The sequence below is a fragment of the Brachionichthys hirsutus genome, unplaced genomic scaffold (assembly GCF_040956055.1).
Source record: "Brachionichthys hirsutus isolate HB-005 unplaced genomic scaffold, CSIRO-AGI_Bhir_v1 contig_209, whole genome shotgun sequence".
NCBI classification, from domain to species: Eukaryota; Metazoa; Chordata; class Actinopteri; order Lophiiformes; family Brachionichthyidae; genus Brachionichthys; species Brachionichthys hirsutus.
Window position 1 is genome coordinate 205,041 of NW_027180380.1, and position 25,592 is coordinate 230,632.

The following is a 25,592-nucleotide window of genomic DNA, read 5'->3' on the forward strand; positions in this document are numbered from 1 at the left end:
AAATATATTCACAGATTCTGACTTCCGGCAACAATAACTCATTGGTGATACACTGTCAAAATAGCAGTACACAAAAAAATTTATGAATACAATTCATACCTCTTCAACAGCTGATATTCATTTTCCAACGCTATCTCGGCTTCAGCAGGGCATGGAAGTTGCCGGAGTCTATTTCAGGGCAGAGGTGGAGCTCTTTACATTTATTTCTCAAAACTGTCAGGGATCACTTTAAATTTAGCCTCTATATTACCTAACATGTTTGTGTATATATGTTTGCATTTCCCCTACAATATTTCCATGAATAATATTTGAATGTTATATTGATGCCAAACTCACCTCTAAGGAGACTGCTGGCCAACTACATCACACGCATCACTACATCAAGGGCGTTATTTTAAATGGCACAAGAGAGCAGATGGCCACCTCTTGACGTGACAAAGTTTAAGATGACAGAGAGGTCTATTGTTTCTGCATGGTAACAAGTTCTAAAGAGCACGGCATGTGCTCTTTAGAACAAAGACAAAACCAACACTATCATCACACCCACATGCTAACTGGAAATAGATCACCAGGTACATATAATTACATGTTTCACATGAATGTCCATGCTCTTTAGAACTCGTGACCATGCTGAGGCAATACTCTCTCTAGCATTGCATCCCATGGTAGATTAACATCTCATCACATTTCACCTGTCTATATGTCTTTAGAATTCATGATCTACTGCACTTTCTCCTCAGAAAACTGTCTATTTCTCACTTTTTGTCTGTCTGTCTTGTTAGTTGCATGTTTCACCGTGGTGTGGCACAGCCCTGGATGGCGCAAAGTAGGAAATACAGCTTAATAAAATATAATAGGCTAGGCTGCCAAATAAAATGCATGAAACTGGAACAATGACTGACATCATGTATGTTGTCAGTTTTGAGCACAAATGCAGACAAGTTAGAAAAAAAGTAAGGAACCTACTTGCTGTGAGACAACAGGGCAATAAACAACACGACTGTCCTGACCGTAGAACATTTGGCAGTTAAAAATGATCAGATCAGTGATGAACAATAACAAATAACAAATAATTAAGTTATTATTATTACAATTATTAATAATTACAGTGTACCAACTTGGAGACAGGGAAGCAACCTTAAGTTAGAAAGAGAGAAGAAAATAGAAAAGAAAAAAAACATTTAACTGCACTCTGACAAGAGAGATTCAATAATTATTTTAATGTAACTGGACACATAACAAAAATTATTATTTGAGGGTCACAATCACAAAAGGACTGTCTAAACTATACAAAGCAAACTAGGAGAGGATAAATCAGAAGATACAAAAGGACTTGAACAGGTGGACCACATTATCGGTAGATTTCAGCTCACGAATTAGAATTATCCAATCCCTTCCAGTATATATCCCACATTCTCAATTTGTGAGCTAGGATAGATCAAAGCATGCACCTCGATGGCCTCCTATTTGGGGTGGCATTTACGTAATGGAGGCTTTAAAAATAAAAAAAACATTTTGTAAAATATGCATTTAATTCACTCACCAAAAACCAGTCATAAAGGGGTCAGAACTATCATGCAAAATCTTCTTCTGGATCTGATCCAAAATGAGGTCAGTAAAAAATATTACATTTTCACATTAAAAACCCCATTGACAGATTCAAAAACCAGTTAAAAATACACAAACTCTGATTCATGGTTGGTGTATTAAGATACCAATAACAATTTAGAACTTTTTGGTGATGATCCAGATCACCATGTGGACGGTGTAAATGCAATTAGGAGGGGAATGAGCTGCTTGGCGGAGGTTTGAGCTCGCCGAGTGCTTTTCTAGTTTTAAATAATGTTGATGAATGTTGTAGTTTGCAAAGAAATGTGAGCTATCCACATTTATTTTACCATGGAAATGTAATCCTTTATCAGTTAAGTGATTATTTAGTGTAATTAGATGTTTTTACAGTGGCGTAGTGCAGTGGTCCCCAACCACCGGTCCGTGGCCCGGTACCGGTCCGTGAGGCTTTGTTACCGGGCCGCACAGAATAACAAATGTATAACATTTCCATTGGATCGATTATTAGCGTCTAAAAGGTGTTTTATTTTGAAAAACGACCAGCTTTTCTCCAACCTAACATTCGCCTGTGAAGTTTCTTAGTCACGTGATACGTTACTTACAATACAGCCCTAAACTAGCGAAAATTAATAAAAACAAACAAAAAAACACTCTTTGGAGAGCTTCTTTGCTAAGGGTATAAAGTCCAACTGAGGAAGAAGAAAAGAAAATGTATTTTAACAGACAAACCAGGAGTCAGACTTAAAATACGGGTTTATCTACAACAGCTGATTAGCTTCGTTAATGAGGCTAAGGGTATAAAGTCCAACTGAGGAAGAAGAAAAGAAAATGTATTTTAACAGACAAACCAGGAGTCAGACTTAAAACACGGGTTTATCTACAACAGCTGATTATCTTCGTTAATGAGGCAATGAAGGGTTCAAAACTGCTTTGGCACAGAGACCAAGAACTCTGGATTAAAAGACAAGAATGTGGAATTTATGAAAGAAAAAAACGTGAACATGAAGGACAGAAGCAATTATTGAGACCACAACTAATGTAATACTTGTTTAATAGTTATTGCAAGTCATTATATAACGTTTATTGGTAAGATTACAGTCCTCTTTTTTTTATTTCATTACCGATCCGTGAACAAATTGCCCGGCATGAAACCGGTCCGGTCAGGAAAAAGGTTGCGGATCGCTGGCGTAGTGGACAGTGCTGTCGCCTCACAGCAAAAGGTGCTGTATTCGAATTCTGTTTGTGCAGAGTTCGTTTGTTCTCCCCATGTCCATGTGGGTTTGCTCCAACCACCAAAAACATGCAATTTAGGTCCAAATAGTCTGTAGCGTATGAGTGTCTCTGTGGCCCTGAGATGCGCTGGCATTGCGTCCGAGTTGTACCCTACCTCTCGCCCATAGCAAGCGAGGTCAGGCTCCAGTAGACCCGTGACCTGCAAAGCGGAAAAGCGCCTGTAGATGAGATGATCGTTGATTTTTAAAGTATTTCAATGAGTATGAGCAGTATGCTTTAGACTTCATTTCTTAATTTTATTTCTCAGTTACACCACAAATTATGATAAATATTTTTCCATCTAAGTGTGAATGTAGAATAGAATGAAAATGTTAAAATACTCTGACATTCAAGCTGAAATACCAATCTCATAAATGAATTTCACAATTGCTAAATAAACACAGGAGCATTTGTAGCCTTGTATTTGTGGCAAAAAAAAAGTCGATTTTATTGCTCATGTTTAAAATGAAACATTGTTTTCTGCGACAGCTCACAGCTGAATACAATGCTATTAAAAAGAGTACACATTTTGTAAACCTATGCCAGTGTAATTGTAGTATGTAATTCTTCGATGCACGTTTCAGGTTGTCATTCAATATCTGGGCTATCGAGAGGTCATGAGGAGGATAAAAAGCATGATTTATTGTTATTATTCCAACTTTTTCCAACTTGCTTCTTTGAAGCCTTAAGACCTGCCCAGTGCCCACTCCCACCCCCCAATCAAAAATATACTAAGCCCCCCCCCAAAAAAGCAGTACTGGTTACCGTCACTCCATTCACTGAATGAATGGGGGTTGTTCGGTCAGTCAAGAAAAGGTGCAGAGGTGTCCTAACCGTGTCATGGAGGGCCGAGGCACTCCAGGTTTTCTTTCCAACCATCTCTCCAGCAGCTGATCTCACTAATGATCTCCTTCTCCCAAATTGAAGGAGGTGTTGCTAATTAAAATCACTTGCTTTAGTGACCGGCTTGAAGGAAAACCTGCAGTGTCTCGGCCCTCCATGGCACACTTTATACACCCCTGGGTTAGTGCAACACTTGCCGTTTGTAAATAAGTGCAAGTAACTAATCATCCATCAACGTCCCATGCTAGATATTAAAACGTGTTTTGCTTATTTGTCTCATATCATATAGGACATTTCCCTTTCTATTTCTGGACAAAGGCATCGATCAGCATGGCTGCAAAGTGGCAGCAGACAAAGACACAACAATCTATAAATAATGCTTTAAATAGTGTCTAAACAATAGGACATAAGCACTACTTTTTTCCAGTAAGTCTATTTCAGTATTATCAGTAAACAAAAAGAGCAATAAAGACATCATTATTTATCATTATCAGCGATATTCTTGCATGAAACCCCACCTCTCAGCTACACCAGATGCAAGACAAGATTGGTTGTGTAAATCAATACAATAACTAGAAAAGCGCTTAGAGAGTGCAGACCTCTGCCGAGCAGCTCATCCATATGGTGATCTGGATCATCACCAAAAGGTTATAAATTGTTCTTGGTATCTTTACACACCAACCATGAAAAGTAAAAGTGAATTGGACTTAATGTGTATTTTAAACAGATTTTTTAATCCGTAAATGGGATTTTTCATTGTTAAAACGTCACTCTAGATCCGATTTGAATGAAATTTGGTGGTGAGATAGAGGTCCCAACTGTAGGGAATTTCCACATTAGATGGAATTCCACAACATAATTGCATGCCGACAGAACAATAGGATTGCACAACATTTAGATAAATGGACTATACTGATTAAGTATATACATTAAGTCACATATGAGACATCACATTGTAAACTGATACACAGGGGTTTCAGATAGGCTGGGGGGAAGCCCCACCCTTAGGGGAGGGACTGAAACGAATGTGTTAAAAGGAGACGGCAAGAAGACATTGTTTGGTTTGGGCCCTGGGACAGACACAAGGAACATGGCCTAACCTCAGCGCTGAGTTTCCTCACCAACTTGTACCTGATTTATCGTTTACATAAATGTATAAACTTGACCAACATTCTCTTCATTGAGTACACACATATGAATGGGATCAAAGAACCGGGGAGAGTTGAGGAAAGCTCTAACACAACCCTACAAGACTGTTTCAAATTCCATAATAATCAACCAAAATATTGAAGAACAGATTTTGAAGCTCTATTGACTACAATGTTAATATTTCAAACTGAGCCAGAATCCGCGATCTCTTCTGGATCATCACCAGAATTTAATCATCTGTTCCTGGTAACATAGTTTAAAGGCAAATTAACGGACAGACACACAGACAGACTCCGACGATTACATAACCTCCACCCCGCCTCGGCGGAGGTAACTAGTGTCCCTCTTGCTATTAGTGCTGAGTAGCTGGCGTGTCACTGGGCTTCAGTGGCTCAGGCGTTCATAGTGTTAGCAGCAGCAAGGAGTGAATAGAAGTGAGAATCTGGTCTTTGTCTCAGCACGTCTGGACTGTCCACCTCTGCCACCTGTCAGGGAGAACATGTATTGTAAGTCTGGCTTCAGGATAAAAAATAAATAGTGATTCTGTTTGTTACCTCTCCACTGTCCATGACCAGAATGCGGTCTGAGTTTATCACAGTGTTGATGCGATGGGCGATGGTGAGCACGGTGCAGCCCTGGAAGGCTTCTTTGATGGTGCTTTGGATCAAGGTGTCTGTCTCCGCATCAATGGATGCCGTTGCCTCATCTAAAAGAATAATCTGTTGCACCACAGGAGAGAGAGTTTGTGCAGATGACAGCAGGAAAGGGGAAGAATTCATAAAGACTGATGACTGAGGATTATTTTTCACCTTCACAGAGTTAGTTCAAAATTCTTCATTATCTTAACCGCTTCATGTGAAAACCAGATTGCGGGATCTACCGGAGCCTATCCCAGCAGTCATTAAGTTTGAGAGCATAAAAGGTCCTCATTTTAAACAATTCATTAAGTTATTTTTCAGCTCAAATCAGTCCCGTTAATGATAATCAAATAAATATATTTTAACTGCATGCATTTTCCCCCTAAATCATTGGAAATGGTCATATGCTGTATACTGGTAAAGACTTCAATTTTGAAGTGATGACAGCAGAATCAAAGAAAAAATTGTTAGAGAGATACATGGTTTGAGATGGTGCAGAGTCGAAAGGAGAAATTATGTGAGATATGGAACTAAATGAATAAAAATTACATGGAATTTGAGTTTGTGTTGCAAGACAGGCATGTTCAGCAGCAGCAAAGTACCTATACAAACCAAATAATTCAGAGGGGACAGACACCTGTACAAACCTTGGAGTTGCGGAGCAGTGCTCTAGCCATACAAATCAGTTGTCTCTCTCCTACAGAGAAGTTTTCACCATTTTCAAACACCGGAGCATCTAGTTGCCCGTCCAGTCTGGAGATCTGAGGAATGCAAAAAAACCCAGACCTTTTCTGTAATCCCGCTAACAGACAAACAGATGCTGACAAAAACATATACAGTGGTACCTCTACTTACGAATTTAATCCGTTCTGGGAGTAGCTTCGTAACGTGAAAACTTCGTAAGTAGAGACGCATTTTGAATGTAAATGCACTAATCCGTTCCAAGCCCCGCAAAAGTATTGTAACGGTTCATGTTTTAGGAGTGTTCATTATTCCTACGCTGCAGAGAGTCCGCAAAGGCATCCAGGGAGGAGGGGCGGTGTGTGTGTGTGGGTGCCGCGAGGAGGAGGAGGGGAACGGGAGAGCTGCGGGAGTTAGGGAGAGTTACCCGTCGTGTGCTTATTCCAGCGTCCGACGGACGCTACATTATGATATTTTTTTGAAATATTAATCTACCTGTTAGCTGTTACTTTTTGTCCTCTTTGTTTACTGGTCCTTTGCGGTGTTTTCTGCCTCGCGTTTCTTGAAAAACTGATCCAATGACGTCTGCTTTTGCCGGCTTTTGACAATCCGTCGGAAATGTGCGAGGCAGACGTCATCATAATGAGCAATAGCCCGACTTGTCAACACTTTTTCCGGGTGACACGAGGGGGACACGAATAGCATGCTGGGATACACCCATACGCAACGGGTTGCCAGGCAGATTTTAGGCGATAGCCAATGGCAGAGCAGCTACGAGCAGCTATTTTTGACTTCGTATCCAGAAACGCCTTCGTAACGAGAGGCAATATTTTCCCATTCAGATACTTCGTAACCTGAAACTTTCGGATGTAGAGACATTCGTAAGCAGAGGTACCACTGTACTCCTTGATGGAAGTAACAAATCTGTTTACATGCTCCGATGCAGAATTGACTCAGCTATAAGTCAACGCTCTATATCTAATATTAAATGCACAGTAGGCCAAAACACAAACGCAATCTGGATCCGATCCGGATGGAATTCGGTCGTGAGATAGAGGTCCCCACCCTACATGACTGTCAAATTCCATAAATACCAGTCAATAATCAACTGAGGTATTTAGGAATAAAATTAGAAGCTCCATTGACTGCATTGTCAATGCTTTTTTCAAAGTGATCCAAAATCCAGGATCTCTTCTAGATCATCAAAATACAGCCAGGTCAGCTCGTTCACAGATTTTGCAATTTGTATTCACCATTTATTCGGAAAGTGACTATTTTTGGCGATTTGATTTTCTACAGTGAAAAATGTTATAACAGAAATAAAGTCCTCCAAGAACACTACGGTTGGATTTCTAAATATTTTAATAAGTGCCCTATAAAGGGTTAAAAGCTGGCAATACTTCAGACACCACTGAATATTATAATTTAAAATAATGTTTAAATGACTCTCTTAGGCCATGAAAAAAGGAGCTGCTGCTACTATAAGCACCATGGCAACAAATTACCCTGAACGCTGTCATATAACATAACACTTAATATCCTCAGCAGCATAAATTATATAATTACTCCTAAGAGCAATCGTCCCATAATAGTTTAACCCTTATTATATGATTCCTTAACCATAAAAAAAAATCCTACCTCTCACATCTGGACCGGTATCATCTTTAGTTTTGCAAGGTAAACATATTTAAATTGAAACTTGGACACATGAACTGATGTGTGGAATATCTTGGAAATCTAATTTTTATTAGTCATTTTTGTCAAGCACTGTAGCTACAGTATTATCCATGAAGGTAGAATCAAGAATGCATCTTGCAATGCAATGATATATATAATACAGTAATACCTCAACACACGAGCGTTCCGAGATATGAGCCTGACTGCAAGGAATATTTTGCATTGAGATGCAAGCGTGAATTTGAGATGCGAGCGCTCCAAGCCTGCTTCACCCGTTCAGTAATTTTCGCTGTATTTGTGAATATTAGTTATAAGTAATGTGTCCAAAGAAAGAAAATGGTAAGGATGACAGTGAAAGAGAAAACTCACGAGGACGATGGAGACGAAGCTTGGATTTGTCTTCCTGATTGGTCTGATTACTTGTTTTGTGAACTCTGCCTGTTTCCTGGAACTTATCTATCTCCCTGCCCCTATCCTGATCTGCTGGTGTGGACTGTCCACCTGTGCTTGAACATTAAAGTTACGTTTCTGGATTCCCTTCTCCTGTCGTGCTTTTGGATTCTCTCTGTCTGCTCTCTGACAGTGCTCTATTTCTAGCGAGGTGTTCAATCTAATAATCTACAATATTTGTTTTGCCTCTTAATATTCTATGCATGCCAAAATAAATGCCCTCGCGTGCCAGTCATGACACACGTGTCTTAGGTTGCCGACCCCTGCTGTATATCTAAAGATGGGATACAATTACTTCCATCCCAATTCCATCGCTCAAACAAATCTCATCAAAATTCCTTTTTATGTCATTCTAACAGTAAAGCAGACGTATGCTGGCAAAGAAATAACCTCATTGAATTCCACACTTTGTCACTGTGACTCCAAGGCTTGAGCTGAATTGAGCACAAATTCACAGTTCTTGGGAAATGTATGTATAAAAAGTAGCAGATGCTAATTTGGTTTATATAAATGACCAAATACTTCCTCAGACTGTAAATGTACAGTACTGTTAACATTAACGTACTGAGTCCTTCATGTATGTCTTGTCCAGTGCCTCCCAAATCTCCTCATCGGTGTAGTTACTGAAAGGGTCCAGGTTGTATCTATTGGCAAACACACACAGCAATATCACAGTAGCTTAAATATGTGACAAACAAACCAATTAAAACAGTACATGGATACATAAAGATGAGACATTATTCACCGGACAGTTCCAATGAAAAGCACAGGGTCCTGGGGGATGATAGACAACTTGCTACGGAGATCCGTCAGTCCAATGGACATAATCTCAACTCCGTCTATTAGGATGGTTCCTGCTGCCGGCTCCACCAACCTGAACAGAGCCACTCCTAATGAGGATTTCCCTACAAACACACAAATGGCCAGAATGGTTTACAAAGGTAGGGTTACTATTAGCACAATATTGTCATGGCTGTCAACAAAATAAGGTTGCTAAGATTTGTATAATGCATATGAGTACATGATAATGATATGTAATGATAATGACACTATGATCATGTCACACACGTCATACTGTGTAACAAGTTGGGCATCGGCCTGTAAAACAACTCCACAACCGATTGAAGCTGTTTATAAACAATCTCTAAAAGTGTTAGATAAAAAGCCAAATAGGTATCATCACTGTCATATATTAAAGAAACATGGGCGATTAAGCTGGGACAACACTGTTAAACACATCGATGCAATCTTGATTTATAAAATCTTCCATGGCAGAGCACCTCCTCCATTACAAGAATGTGTCAAAGTAAACTCAAACACATCAACAAGAACGGGCTCTAGAGGTGTCTGTGTCATTCCATTTAGAAAAAGTGCCTTTGGTCGAGCCACTTTTTCTGTTTGTGCTTCTCACACTTGGAATTCTATCCCAACCACGATACGTGAACTCCCGACTCTGACCTCTTTTTCCGAACAATTTAAAGCATGGCTATTGGAAGAGCAACATTGTACCCACACCCATGCCAAAACTTATATATTTGTTTACCTTTGGCTAATTGTTGGGCTACCATCCGCAGATTTTCTGATAATGTCATCATCCTCATTATTATTTTGTACTATTTAGTAGAACTGTTCTATTTGTTATGACTGTTGTTTTATTGATTTTGTTGTTTAATGTTGTTGATGTAAAAGGGACTAAAGATGGAAATTAGCCATTGGCTATAATCTTACATATTTACGTGTAAATGTTCATGAATATGTATTGTCCCTGTTTAAATAAACTCAAACTCAATAATCATGATACATGATAATCGGCTGACTGTGCTGCATTTATGTTTATTATGTAATATGGCACGCGGCTCATGATAAACTATTGTGTCAAAGGCTGCACTGAGATCTATTAAAATAAGCACGAAGATAAGTCCGTTATAAGATGCTATTAAAAGGTCATTTGTGACTTTAATTAATGCTGTCTCTGTGCTATGATGAGCTCTGAAACCTGACTAAGAAACCTCAAATAACTTCTTGCCTTGTAAGAATTCACATACAGCTGACTGGAAACTGCTTTCTCTAAAATCTTAGGCAGAAATGGAAGGTTGGAAATTGGACTATAATTAGCTAATACACCGGGATCCATTGTTGGTTTTTTGACTGCTGTTTTAAAAGACTGGGATACATAGCCTGTAAGAAAGGATAGATTAATTATATTTAGCAAAGGAATTCTAATTGAGAGGAAGAAGTATTTGACATCCGAGTGATTTAAGTCACGAGCTCAGTCCTGGAACGAATTATGCTCGTATGTCAAGGTATTACTATATTAGAAAAAGCCATTGATTCCTCTCCCCATCTCCATGTTCCCTTTCACCTGACTGTCTCTTTCTAAAACAGAACATGGCGTGAAGACTCACAGGACTGCCAATCGCTTTCGTGACCTACCGTATTTTTGGGACCATAAGGCGCACTTAAAATCCTTTCATTTTCTAAAAAATCAACGATGCGCCTTATAACACGGTACGCCTTCTCTATTAATTCTGGTTTTGCTTACTGACCTCAAACCAATTTTATGTGGTACACGGCGCTCAAAAATCGGTCAAAATGTTTTAGTACGACTTTGGTGAGCTACGAAGCCGCACTGCTTGATGGATTGTCGGAGCATTACGGCTCCTGTAATCAGGAGTCTCCCAGAGTAATACGTACCGGTACTGTGCTTCAAGGAGAACCATCATCTCGGCCCTGCAATCATTTTGATATCTAAATTAACTTGACATTTTTGTAAACTGCCTTACCAGAGCCTGTTCTTCCCACGATTCCCAGTTTCTCTCCAGCTTGGATGTGGAAATTCAGCTCATTCAGGACAATGGGTGAATTCTCCCTGTACCTCATGCTATAGCCCTGGAAGGTAATGGCTCCACTCTTTGGCCAGTCCTCTGGGATTTGAGCATCAGCTACCGGTATGTGTCTGGGGGCCTCAGACTTACAACCCTGGACACAATAATTAAGATCTTGTGTGAGTGAGTGGACAATAAGGGTGTCAGATGATAATAAATTGCAGCGTTGTCCTTTTTGGTCAAACAAAAACACAGCAGCATTTGTAGGAGGACCAATGTGGGTGGATATATCGGTGGTAGCAGCCAGAAAACCTCTGCTATTTTTCTGAGGCAAAGAAGAGTAGAGTTCTCACTGTGATGTATTCCAGCAGCCGCTCCACCGAGTTGAACCTGGCCTCCACCTCGGTAGATTGCCTCACTACATATTGAAGCATGCCTGTCAACTAGGCAACAAACAAGTGTATAAACACATGTTGGAGGTCTCCTCTTTCTAAAAATAAACTCATGTTCATCCATCTGCTTTGTTTACCTGTATGGTGTAGGACATGGCCAGGCCTTTCGAAGCTGGATTGATGACTTCATTATCGCCGAGTACTACAAACAGAGACACCACCAAACCTATAACTGCAGCCATAAAGTCGAGCCAGAAGGATAGCCAACGTGTTCCAGACTGAAACAATAAGTACTGGTTGGAGTTGATGTCATTCAGTGTCTTGAATCTACAACATGAAAAAGGATGGTGTTTACTCACATACTGCAGATAATAAAAGTATCTACAATAAAGAACAGAATGTGAGAAACTGTAACTGAAAGATCATCATCTGCATAAATGTACAACAGAAGGAAGATATTTTGTCATCATCAGCAAGCACATGAGGTTAGTAAAGAAAATTGATTAACATGAGGATCGCTGGCATCTTACTTTTCTATGTGGCTGTCTCTTATGTTGTAGGCATGGATGGTGCTGAGGCCCTGCAGGGTAGAGGTGCTGAGAGAGATGACGGGAGAACGACTGATGTTCTCCATCCTCTTCATCTGACGGATACTCCTCTGGAATATACTGCAGGGGAATCACAGGTAATATTCAGTACTGTATACTTCTTTAATATGTTGTTATATTCCTGTAGACTAATGCTTGTCCTAAAATACTCATAAATGCAAGAATTGTATGACAATCTAAATCTTGCAAATTACATTCATGTCACTCGGCAAATTAATCATATGACATTTTTATGATCCCATTCTCCAACAATTCCTGTTTGGGACCTCTATTATATTTACTTCAAAAGGACAAATCTAATAGAATTTGAGCATTAGAGCATGTTATGTGGCAGAGAATATTGCACAATTCAACTAATAATTAAATAATTCAATTAATGGCTATCAAACTCACAAAAGAATGAGGGTGAAAAAGACTCCCAAAATAGCCACAACAACCAGCATGGGGGGGAAAACACTGGAGATAATGATAATGGTAAACATGACCATGAGACTAAAATTCAAGAAAGGGTCCATATGGAGGGGAAGCACAGTGTCCACTTCCTCCTGATCTTTGGAAAAGCGGTTGAGAATGCGTCCAACTGGTGTTGTGTCAAAGAAACTCATAGGACTGGACATAATCTGAGGGGAAAAAATTATTATTACTTTAATTATGCTTTTGTTTTTGTATTATTTACACTTTTATGTGTTATCTGTTGTTTAGATACACGTAGTTACATAATAATATAATTGTAGGTATACAAATGGGTATTTATCTGGTGCATAGGAACAGATTAACCTATTTTCCATTATTTCTTATCGGAAATATAGCTTCGGTTTCCGAACAAATCTGTTTTCAAACAGTGTAACGGAATGAGTTATGTTCGAGAACCGAGGTTCCACTGTATATAAAATGTTACCTTCTTGAATATGATGTTGTGCAGATGGCAGGCGGCACTCAAGGTGATTCCAGTATAAAAGAAGCATTTGATGATGGCAAGTGTCACCGTGGCAATAATCCCCACACCATAAATCATTTGGTAAAATCTCAGGCGCGGGTTGTCTAAGATGCTACCCGGATTTGTAGCATTTTTTAACTGGAAAATAAAATAAAATAAAAACATTTGATAATTACAAATACTGTGACCATGGAGTTTAATGTGTGTAAATGTATATGTGAGAGAAAGGGAAGATATGCTCCTCACCCCATCACCCTGCCCCAGCCAGAAACTGAGAAACCAGTTGCTGAAGGCTGTGGATCCAATCATCAGAATGAAGTTAATCATAACAAGGAAGATGATGAAGTACCCTGAAGTAAAACAGTCACACCAAATACAGCTGGTTTGGCCATGTGTCATTTGTATGCATTTATTCCAGTTCATACATGTGGACTGTCTGTATCAGACCTCCTGCTGCCTGGCAGTATCTGTGATAGATTCTCCAGGAGACGGCGCCTTCTTCAGAGGACTCCTTCCTCACCAGCTGATCATCACCAGCAGCTGAAAGCAAAGAAAATTATGAACTAGAATAATAGAATTTCTGAGTGACGGGCTTGATAAGGATGTGCAGTTGGAAACAAAACTCTTTGACATCCATTGCACCTAAATTTACATAAATGCCAACTCCATTATCTGAAAACCATCAAGATAATAAAGCTAGCATCCGGGGTCTCTTGATTGACTTAAAACTTGTGCTTCAAAGAACACTGGGGCAATGTGGGTTTGGCTCGCTGAGAAGAGGTAGGTTTAGAGAGATAATTATGGGAGGTGTTTTGTGTTCATTTCTCCATATTTAAATGTCCTGGTCCAAGATGCCTCTGTCTGGCATTGATGTGCGATGTATAATATGTTAAAGCTGAAAAGCTTATTGCAGCGGTAGGCATCCTGCCAATGCTCAGGTCAAAGTGCCAGTGACATCCCATTCTGGAATCCCAAAAGTGTGAACCCCAAAATGCGGAGACGGAGGCGAGATAATTAGTCTACAGTTAATTTAATAAGGAAATAACGAAAACTACTCAGCCAAAAAATTCAAGAGGGATGGGCTGATAGTCAGTAATAAAACAAAAATTCACAGCTACACAAAGAGGAACCAAGGTCGGCAGACAAAAATACAAAATCAAAATGGCACTGCCATAGAGATTGCAACCACCGTATTGGTCAACCACTAAGCTCAGCATATGGAATGTCAAAAAAGTCAGACACACCTGACACAAATATCTTGTTGGGAGGGTACAGAAGCAGGTGACTACCCTAGTTATCAGATGTTTTCCCCCTCCCTCCCTTGTGTGTGTCCCAGGTGCAGGCAGTGGCTGTGGGATGGATTCTTTGATCAAATCAATCAGAAACTACCCTCAGCCTGGGAGAACTGCATGGAGTCTCCTCAAACATTGTTTATGATTGAGGTCCTCAGTTCTCGTCGCATGCTTGAACTTTCAAGGCTTTCTATTCAGATCTGGGGTGTGATGACCAGCGGGTAGGCAAAGCAAGATAGCCAGAGCCTAGGAGCAACCCTGTGGTGTGTGGTAGCCCAGAATACTGCTTCTCAGAGTTTACATTGATTGAATATGCACCCAGTTCTCTCTCCAGTACGGCCATCGGGATGACACAATTTGATGTGCTCTCGGCTGTCTCCCCCCTTTGTTCAATGTTCAGGAGGGGGAGATCGCAGTCCCAGGAGGAGGAAAAATTATCCAATGATCCAGGGGGTCAATGTGGACTCAGTGGAGGACAAAAATATAATTGACAATAAACTGGACTGGGCCTGTGTATACTGATAATTTGTATTTCTGACTTTGTTGAGTGAAGCACTGTTGCTGATATAATTTCCCTCCGGGATTATTAAAGTATTCTGATTCTGATTCTTTATATCAAACTGTCTGAGCCCAACCTTCTTTAAGAATTTGGATATACATCTGAAGTGGGTGACCCTGCACCAATATCTCATTCATACAAAAAAACAAACAAAGAAAAACACTTACATTTTTGGTCTGTTGTTTGGATTGTTCCATCATCCTTTTCTTCGGACATGTCAAATGCTGAAAGGAAGTGCAAATAGTAAAGACAACTGTAAATAAATTGACAATAAAGATAGGAATTTTTGTATGTAGTAGTAGTATGTAGATTCAGATTCAGATTCAGACAACTTTATTTATCCCAAGGGGCAATTCAGTTTAAGCAGTCTACCAGACCATACAATACAAACAATACAAACATAATAAATAAATAAATAAATAAAAATAATTTAAAAAAATATATATATTAAAAAACACACTCAGTATATGGACAAATGCTACAACAAAGCCATACCAATGTTTAAAAACATGCAATATACAGTTTACTGGCAATCAGATTTGGTCTGCTACCTTTCTGCACTGCTGCCACACCCTTTGACCACCTAGTTATTCTGTTTGTATACAACCGAACACCACTTGCGTTCAGATCGGGGAAGCCGTTCATCCCAATCACCCCTTCTCGTTCTGTTACTGCACACATGAGCGTTGTAGTCCCTCAGAAGAGAAATGCAGTCCCCAGTCAGAGTACTATCCAGTACCCCTCCAGGGACTCCAAGAAGAGTATGCATTGCTGTTCGGCGTGTAAACCAAAACAACAGTGACACACATGTTCTCATCCTGAATGTACAGGGAAGCAACCCTCTCGTTCACCGGGGTAAACTTGCGTATTGCTGTGGGGCTATAAGCAAGCCCACACCAGCCTGCTGCCTCATTCCGCCATACAAGGCGATGTCACGGTCCTTGATCTTTTTTCTCTTCCTTGGAGTTTTTAACTGCCATGGGAGACCCGACCAGACCATAAAACTCCCAACAACATCGCTCCTGGGACCATTCGAGCACTCAAACTCCCACACCATGATAAGGTGGAAGTTCAAAGGGTAGTTTTACAAACTATGTAACTGCTTTTAGGTATTCATCTTTGCCACTTACTTCACATTAGACAGAATGCAAGAATTATTTAACATTGTATTTTTCTACAGCAAGGCATAATATATAATGGCATATATTCTGATTTAAATCATTACTACCAAACAATAATTGTTGTTGCTTTTTTGCCTTTCCATACCTGGGTTCACTGCACCACCAAATGTGGGATTTGCGAGCTCAACCTCTTCCAGCTCTTCATTTTCTTGGGGTGAATCGTCTTCTGCCTGAGTCTGTAAAATATCAACAAAAGCAATGAGTCTGCATAAAAGCATCTGCTGAGCCTTTACTGCAGTTGATGATAAACCACTTACTACCTTTTCAGAATATATGGTCCTGTTTCTACAAATAAAATGTAGGTACAGTAGCTATTATTATTAGTAGCTAACTATTTATTTGTTTTTTGTGCTTATAAAACAAGAAAGGTGAAAGGGATTTACATCTAGGAAGGAAATAAAATAATATACATTGTGAGACCAGCAGGGCTACATCTGAGGTCTGAACTGTAAGTGCTGTTTTACTTTTGACTGATCCAGCTGGTAGTTGCTGATGAGCTGAGCGTAGCGTCCATCGGCTTTCATCAGGGCATTGTGGTCTCCATCCTCGAGCACTTCTCCATCCTCCAGGACCAAAATGCCATCACAGAACTCCAGATACTGACACACATTAGGACAACCTCATCAATGAAACCATCCCAGCCCCGTGGCCAGAGGTGTGAAGAAAAACATTTGTAGCAGCCCGACATTACTTTGTGATGTGGTTTACTTTACTTTGGACAATTCCACCATACAATATCATTTGTTCTAAAATTCATTTTAAATTATGTGTATCATTATGAGAACCTTATGAGTTTATGCATTTCATAAAAGGTTTCAGGCTCAGTGAAAAGTTGCTGAGGAAAAGATGTTTTCTGATGAAGTGCATCTTCTCACCTGCAGCTGGTGTGTAACCAGTATAATTGATTTTCCCTGCAGCTCCTTCTTTATACATTCCTCGAAAATGTGTTTTCCTACATGAGCATCGACAGCAGATAGTGGATCATCAAGGAGGAAGATGTCTTTATTGGAATACACAGCTCTGGCCAGGCTGATCCTCTGCTTCTGCCCCCCTGATAGATTCAGCCCTCGCTCTCCAATCTGCCAACAAAACAGCAGAAAACTACAAAAACACTGGCTACAGATTCTGTATTATAAAATGCCATTTTTACTTTCTGAAATGTCTAGCAATGCAGATACTAAATGATTGGAAATGGGATTCGAATTAGTATAATGAGGGTTTTTAAAGTTACTTTTTCTCTTTTGTTTGATAGTGACGGTGCGGGCCTCTCTCCTCAGCCTGGTAACGCAGGCGAGGTCACATCGAGCAGAGGCCTCGGGAACGTGAATTATTACTCCAGAGTTTTTCGTCACGACGCAACGCCTGAAAACAACAGCTGCAACCTCATTTTATGATTTATTGGAGAAGCATGGCTTAGGAAGCAGGCTTAGGAAGCTCTGAGGTCATTCTGATAGGAGATTGTAATACCAATATCCTTCGGAAAGACACTCCCACTTTCAAAGCCTTCAGCAGCTTCTGTAATTTGCATAACTTTACCCAGCTGATTCAGCAATTTACAAGGGTAAACCCCACTTCTTGAAACATCATAGATCTAATCCTGGCATCGGACAAATCTAGAATCAAACAGTGGGGAGTGCAATTTAAGTGATCACAATATGATCTTCTGCACTCGTAGAATTCATAGACCTGCAGTTCAATGTCACACCACAATCAACTGCAGAACTATGAAACTACGCAATGTGGTTAACAAAAGGATCAAAAATGCCAAAATTAATTTCTTAAATGAGAACATTGAGGCAAACAAAAGCAACCCACAAAAACTGTGGGAAGCCCTAAAACAATTAGGCTTCAGCAATAGACTCCAAACAAAAACCAATAATTTCTGCATTAATTCAAGTGGTTCACTCCAGACCAAATAGTTTTAACAGGTTTTTCACCACTATTGCCACCCTGTTGGTCAGCAACCCCCCCTCCACATTCAAGTCTGTATGGTTCTGACCACATCCAAACTCACTACGAGAATCCAGGTGCTAAAAAGGACACTTTCTCTTTCATTCGTTCTTGAGTGTGCTCCTTCTGGGGATTCCCTCATTCTATTGGGGGACTTCAATGCTCATGTTGGCAATGACAGTGAGACCTGGAGGGGCGTGATAAGGGTGTCCATATGTGCACTTCGCACCAGGACACAGTAAGTTGCAGTTTGATGATCTATTTTATAGTCGTATCGGCGAACTTGCGGCCGCATGTCTTGGACACTCGGGCGAAGAGATGGACGGAGATGTCAACCGATCATCACCTGGTGGTGAGTCAACTCCGAGGATTGTAAATGCCTGATTTAATTGCAGTTTTCGGGTGGCGGTTGTGACACGACTTTGATGGGTGCAGTGCGGCGGAGTCATCAGTAGAGGCCCTACCTCAGTTTTATCACCATATGGGAGTATTTTAAGGTCAGGTCTGAGGCTGCAGACACCGAGAACTCTGTCATATCTGTGAAGTAAATCAAAACAATATATTATCTGAAGCTTCAAATCTTAAAAGGTCATTTTAAAAACATAATATTTTATGCAGATTATTTTATGGGAAGAAACAACAAAATTGGAATGTACCATTTCAGATTAATATGAATGAAAAAAAGACAGGATATTTTGACAATTCTGAGCATAAAATTTCTTACATTTCATACTTAATATCTTATTAAATCTATGTGCGTAGTTAGTGCACAAGTCTCTGATCTCCGAGAGCAGTCTCGCCATGGTGGCGCGATCCTGGTCGTCCTTCTTGACCTGTTTAAATAAATTGTCCTTCTCCTCCTGTTTGAGTATAATTAATCTTACATTTTCATAATTCTTCATTTACTTCAGGCACCATGCTCGCAACATGCCTACATTGATTCATTGACCTGAAGTGACTCGTCAAAATACTGTTCATTGTTAAGCAGCTGCACCGCTTGCTAATTAGGCAGACAAACAGGATTTCCCAGTGATAGCTCTGTTAGATAACACAATGGCTTTTGCCCTTGTTTGATAACCGTGCCAGATGCAAACTCACAAGGATAAGAGGAACGTTTGATGCGTCGTTTGTCATGTGACATGATCACAGAAAATATGACTCATGCCTTGTATGAACAGTCAACTAACACTAACCTTAACCCTTGTTTATACAGTAAAACATCACATAACCTGCCCTGTTTTTAAATATGGCACCTATTGTTTCCATATGCAAATTAATCTGTAGAGTACAGAAAACAAAGGTGTCAGAGTTCATTCATAATTACCTGTCCTGGTCAAAGGGTTGCTCCATTAGGATGTTTTCCTGGACAGTTCCATGGAATATCCAGGCTTGCTGGGAAACGTAAGCGAATGTCCCATTAGTTGTAAGGGAACCCTGCAGAAGGTACATCTATAAAATAGATCACAGTGTGTCATACACAAGCAGTTAAATGTAAAACAGAATGACACTCTAGCACTTCTAGAGCTATCTATATCAATTTCAAATTGAATGGCAATCAATAAAGTACTTAAACAGCATAAAAATATATAAACACACCTGGGGTGAAAATATATCCTGCTTGGTAAAGAAAAGTGAGGATTATCATTTTGAGTAAGATGAGAGTAGTGGACAATTAAATACAAAACATTCAAAGGCAATAAGAATGCCACATGTATAAGATGGTAAAAGAGACTGAATAGAGTTAACCTGCTCCAAAATGCTGGATATCAATGATGTCTTTCCACTCCCCACGTTCCCACAGACACCAAGCAAGCAGCCCTTGATAAGGAAATAACACACAGAGTAACTTTAACTTTACCACAGTCTCAAAAACACATTTTCCCACATCATTCTGGAATCGTACCTTTGGCAGTGTGAATGAGATGTTTCTCAGAGATGACAGAGTTGCAGTCTTCTCAGTTTGGGACATTTCATCTCCTTCGTGCGCATCCACCCCATTGGCTAAGCTGGGTGGGGAGTCCAGCATACTCTCTGGTTTGGTCCAGGAAAATGTTGCATTTTCCATGACAATGGCTAAGTCACTGTCTTTATCCTGTCTCAGGTAGGATTCTGGATTCTGGATTAGCAATAATTTCTAAACACAGCCACAGAAAATATTTCATCTTAAACACATTGTTTTCCATATTTTTTGAAACAGCTTGTGACTGCAGCTGAAATCCACAACAGTGCTAAATCTAATGATCGCTGCATCTAGAGCTCTGAGCAGTTTACCCTCAGCCTTTTTATTGATACAGCAGCTTCAGCCATGGCCTTCACAGACAAGGGCATTAGAGCCAAGCAGAACCGTATAGCATTGAAGATGGCGATGGTGGTAAAGGCCTGGTAATCACAAAGAACACCGCCGCAATACTGATTAGTTCTAAAGTTTAAGTTTGATATTCATATCGACTGTGAGCAAGTTGTCAAATCCATTGAAGTGTATTCAATGGACTGCGTTGGTACTCACATCAGTCGTGTTGAGTTCAAATTTTAACAGTGTGTGTACTAGGAAGGTGGCAACTGTGGCAAGTATGGGGATGATGCTGGTGATGCTAACATTCATATTCTGCATGTAACTGACCATTTCCATTTCTCTCATCTCATGTTTCCTTATATCTACAAGAAAGACAAAAATCAGGGTTTTGGAGACGGCGCTCTATGGTATTAGTATTTCAGGTAAATCTATTGATCATCGATACACAGTGCAAACACGTTTTAGATCATGACAATGCAATTATAATAGATCGATAGTTGCTTGCTTAAAAGCACAGACTATATGTATATATTCACTCATTCATCTTCTTGGAGACGAGACGATCATAATCATCTCGTCTTCAGCTGCTTAACCAAATCTGGGTTACGGGTTAAGATGGACCCTATCCCAGCAAACTGCGGTTGAGAGGCATGGTACACTCTGGGAAAGTCACCAGTTCATCGCAGGGCCACACAGAAAGACAGACACACCTACTTATGCTCGCACTAATTCATACAAATAAACTCTAAACAGTGAGACAGATCTTGAAATGTTCACAATTGTAAGATATTAATCTTTGCATGAGGCACCAGACAAAGAAAACATGAACTTCTGGAGGAAAGGGCACACTGGAGAAATATGCTAAAAAAAATACATAAAAGTACAGATGGACACCCTTTTCATTCACACCACACTATAAAATCACTAAAATACTTTTCTATTATCAATTGAATTGAAAATATTACAATAATACAATAATACATAACACACGATAAAAACATCAATATTTGGTCGGTTACTCTGATAATTTAGTTTTTCTGAATAAGAGACATCGAACCAGCAATGTTTAATTAGTATAACACAGAAATATGGTGTCTCGTTTAATCAGAATCAGAATACTTTAATAATCCCATATGGAAATTATATTCCCATAGGGAAATTATATAAAGGACTGTTGCAGGCTGCTATGTGTCTCGGCACATGCAAACTTCATTAGTGAATTATTATTGAACAAGCTGAGCTGGTTGTAGGATGTCTGTTATTTTCCAAATTTTAGCTCTCACACTTTTCTCTCATTCCCATGATGCACTGCTGATTACAGTTATGTTTACTGTGCATTCCTGTTATCATCTTTAAGTGTTGAAATCATGGATTATTTCTTGCAAATTGTATTGTAGTTCACAACATGTCACAGCAAACTACTGTTGATTCAATTTTACAATATCAATCAATTCTGAATGTATATTGCATGATTGTTTTTGTGTTTACCACAAAAGTGAGAGTACAAATAATGCTTCTATTAGAAACTTATCTGAATGTAATAAAGCATCAGGCTGCCTAAATCATACCTGCAATCTTCTCCTCAAAAGAATCTTCCCAGGCGTACATCTTGATAAGTTTGATGCTGCTCAGAATCTCATTCATTGTTCGAACACGGCTGTCAGTTAACACCATGGCTTTCCATTTGAACTTGTTAATGACCTTGGCTAAATAAAACTGAGAGCAGAAAACAAACAATAAAATAATGTGAGTGACAATGGAAAACAAGCAGCATTGTGGTCTATCCTTGAATTTGTTAAGGAGAATATCCATATATGTAACGTGGAACTTTTTAAAGAATAACCCAGGAGTATCCAAACAAACTGCAGGAAAATATAATCACAGACAGACAAGCAGACAGGCGCACACAAACAAACCTGCACAGGAATGAAGATGAGGTAGATGAAGACTCCTGTCAGTGCAGTGAAGCCCAGAACGAAGCAGGCATAAATGATACACACAAAAAACAGGACTGGTGCAGAGAGCAGAAAGCTCGCAAACACTACAGCCTCAAATAACTTGTGGCCATCATTGCTCAAAACATTTATCATCTGGAAGGAAGAGAGTGAAAGAAATGCAGTTATTGGCATCAGCAAGATGGAACGTTAGTCAGAATTGGAGAATTCTGCTGCTTCATTTCTAATAATAATAATAATAATAATAATCACACAAACCATCCCATTTCTAATTAGTGTTACGATTTGTCTTTATCACTTTGTTTCTGTTCTCTCTTCTTTGTTACACACATGGTGGATCACATCACACAAATAGGTTTTAGTTTCAAATGAAACATTCAAGACACGTTTTTCAAAGAAGGCGAGAACAAGTCACGCACACTCACACACACAGAAAATGTGTGTGTGAGTGTTTTTTAAACATGTTGTCTGTGTAAAATTCTAAATAAGAATATATTTCAAAAGCAATAACATTTTCAACATTCTACTGTGTCAAAAGCACTGATTAAAGCACACACCTCCACTGAACTTTAAATCAGTCACGTATTATTCAAAGTCGAACTCATAAACCTGTAAGGAGTACTTGTAGGGCAAACTACTCCTATAGCAATATATTTAAATATAGTTCAGGTTTAATCCAGGTTTTTAATTGAATCTGCACCAGACTATACGCACAGATACAGTAAATACCTAAACCCAGGATATTATTATCAGGATGTTATTATTTAACTACCTTATAAATTAACGAAAATGTTATATCTGTCTCTCTATGTTACTATTTTTAAGAAAATGTAAGAAACTTAGCCCTTTATCAATGCACACTGAAATTTAATGGCCGGGCCCAATGATCCATCCTCCCAATTTTCATGGCAATCCATAATTCTGATTAATCCTGTTGATAGTCTGATATATACAGGTCCATCAAAATACTTTTATCCTTTCATTTTGAACTCAGCGATTCTAATGGGCAAAGATTTGACAAAGAAAAAACTACAGGAGAAATGTGGGTAAATTACATCAAATAAGCTTTGACTCTTATAGGTTAGTTACCTCGCCCATTGAAACGCCGGTTTGCACCCGCAGAGAGATCACTTTCTGAAAGGCCACTGAAGAGAAGGCACCCTTTAACCTGACTGCAGTGCGCAGGTTCAGTGCCCACAATAAAGATATGAAGAAGGCTTTGCAAAACTCTGTGGTAAACAAACCAAAAGCCAGGCCAACGCCATACAGTATTGTGGACTGCTCCGGGTGTTCAGCATATGCTAGGATTTTATGAACCAGAATAGCCTGAGAAGACAGATAAAAATATAAGGTGTATGCATATAGAACAGTGTTTTATATTTAATCTATAGCATATGCTAGATGATGCTCCCATGTAAGTGAGACATATATATCCATCTTTTTTAATCCAACAAATATCTTCTTAAAACACATTTATTCAAGTGGAGGCACAATTATTATTATTATTATTTTACTTAAATAGAGGATACATTTACATCAACTGTATAAAATGACATAACACCATTATTTTGGTAAATGTAGTGATAAGAAAATTGGGATAGATTGAAAGGATTAGTCATTTAACCTTAAATGGATGTTTACATGCAGAAAATGCAAATAAAAAATATGTTTTTCTTAAATATATATCATATATTAATAAGACAAATCCATCTTATCAGGTGAAGAGCTTCATAAGATCCTGAAGGTTACTTTGAGTTACTTACAGCAAAGGAGAATTTACAGACCCTAGCAACATTTAAAACACATTACTTTGACATTTTATCGTGACAACACTAAAGACAATATCCCACAAATGCACCCATATTTTATATTCGTAGAACTGTTTAAGCTAAAGTATTTTCTGTAACCTCCAAACTAACCTTTCTATCAGTACATGTATGCTCTGCAAATCATTTAAAAAAAACCAATGTTTTCAATTAATTTCGAATCTCTTAACATCTTCTTTGGCAGAATAGAGGAATTGCTCTATTATTTGGCAAACATCAGAGGAAACCATTAATAGCTGTCGAAAATTACCGGGCCAAGGAACGCAGCAACCATGCCGATGATACCAATGAAGACAGATACAATCAACCTGGTTCTTTGAAATTGAATTATTGCTCGAACCAAAGAGGCCTTCTCCAAGCCAACCTTTGCCACTTCTTCCTTCCAGAGTCGGAAGAGCCTGTACAACATAAAATCAGAGTCAACGCTCTCAGCCTTGATAAATCATTACAAAGGTCAAGGTTAGGGTTAGCAAACACTCTCATGAAATGCACTACAGATATTCAACGTTTGTAATTGTTTCCCTAACCACGATTCCATTTCCAGACAAGAATTTCAGCAACTAGAATTGTTAGCTATCAATGAGTCCCATACTGTCAAATGTTGTTTGAGAAGTATTGCACCCCTGAATCAGCCAGAATAAATTCAAACCTTTCTCCACTGCTGTCAGCTTTGTCAAAGGGTGACAGGTTGATTGTAGTCATGTCCATCCTTTTCCTGAATATGGCCCACATCATAGGAGTCATCCAGGCAAAGGTTGTAAAAGACAGGAATCCTGCATTGTCAACTGGGTGGGAACTAGACAAGGAAACATCATCCAATATTAGCTCTGCTATGGGTATAGCAGCCATAATGGCATTTAGATTAAAACAACAGCTATTATCAGGCTATCATCCATAGTGTATTATCCATTTAAGCCTATTTATTAATTGCATCCAAGCAGACTAAGTCATTAAAAACACTAACTATGGTGAGGAGCAGGCAAAAGGCTTTAGGTTCTGAAGGCCCTGGCGGTATTTTTTGACTTTTGGAGGGTTGTCCCGTTCATTGATGTCCACATCAGCATAACCTGCATTTGAGACCTCAGGTTTGTTTCTCCTTTGGAAAGCGTCATTCTTTAGAGTCAAAAAGATAGATGGGAGAGAACAACAGATTTCCACATTAAAAAGCAAAAAAAACAAAAGATGTAATTGAAAAAAATGGAGAAGTAAAGATGTCAGGCAGTGACAGCAACATGTGAACAGGTCAGTGGAAGCTACCGTTTGTTCTTTACTTACAACAAAGTCTTCTTGTGCATCGTTCTTCTCCACAGGAACATCAGTCTTCATTTTGCCCTGTACCGCAGGAAGCAAGCATGCAAAGTTAGTTTTATTAGACAGCATGATAATTAATGAAAGCATATGTAGCTTCCCTTGCACGAACCCTTCTATGCCACCTTTTTCGTGGTGGAGGGGTTTGAGTGCCTGAAAAAGCTCTATTGTCAGGTGAAATCGCCCC

The 25,592-nt window shown here is 39.3% G+C and overlaps 1 protein-coding gene across 1 annotated transcript; it reads right to left on the bottom strand.

Annotated features, from left to right (window-relative positions):
* Positions 1 to 5,225: 5,225 nt before the first annotated feature.
* On the bottom strand, positions 5,226 to 25,423 carry LOC137914332 (ATP-binding cassette sub-family C member 12-like). Its single transcript, XM_068757936.1, has 30 exons — positions 25,373 to 25,423; positions 25,062 to 25,210; positions 24,747 to 24,893; positions 24,348 to 24,495; positions 23,361 to 23,597; positions 22,233 to 22,406; positions 21,885 to 22,032; positions 20,530 to 20,678; positions 20,295 to 20,402; positions 19,927 to 20,157; positions 19,770 to 19,841; positions 19,348 to 19,472; positions 18,488 to 18,560; positions 16,949 to 17,152; positions 16,538 to 16,672; positions 16,159 to 16,243; positions 15,060 to 15,116; positions 13,489 to 13,581; positions 13,288 to 13,391; positions 13,003 to 13,179; positions 12,498 to 12,724; positions 12,027 to 12,164; positions 11,634 to 11,823; positions 11,458 to 11,547; positions 11,063 to 11,258; positions 9,025 to 9,184; positions 8,845 to 8,923; positions 6,119 to 6,232; positions 5,388 to 5,552; positions 5,226 to 5,318 (listed from the first exon to the last, which is right to left on the bottom strand). Exons 1-30 carry the CDS (start codon positions 25,421 to 25,423, stop codon positions 5,226 to 5,228), a joined length of 4,119 nt encoding a protein of 1,372 aa, XP_068614037.1.
* Positions 25,424 to 25,592: the final 169 nt, after the last annotated feature.

Coding starts and splice junctions, on each gene's coding strand:
- LOC137914332 (XM_068757936.1), bottom strand. CDS start 25,423: ATGAAGACTGATGTTCCTGTGGAGAAGAACGATGCACAAGAAGACTTT. Junction 20,403..20,529: donor TTGAACTCAACACGACTGAT/GTGAGTACCAAC, acceptor TGTGATTACCAG/GCCTTTACCACCATCGCCAT. Junction 11,548..11,633: donor CCATGTCCTACACCATACAG/GTAAACAAAGCA, acceptor TTTGTTGCCTAG/TTGACAGGCATGCTTCAATA.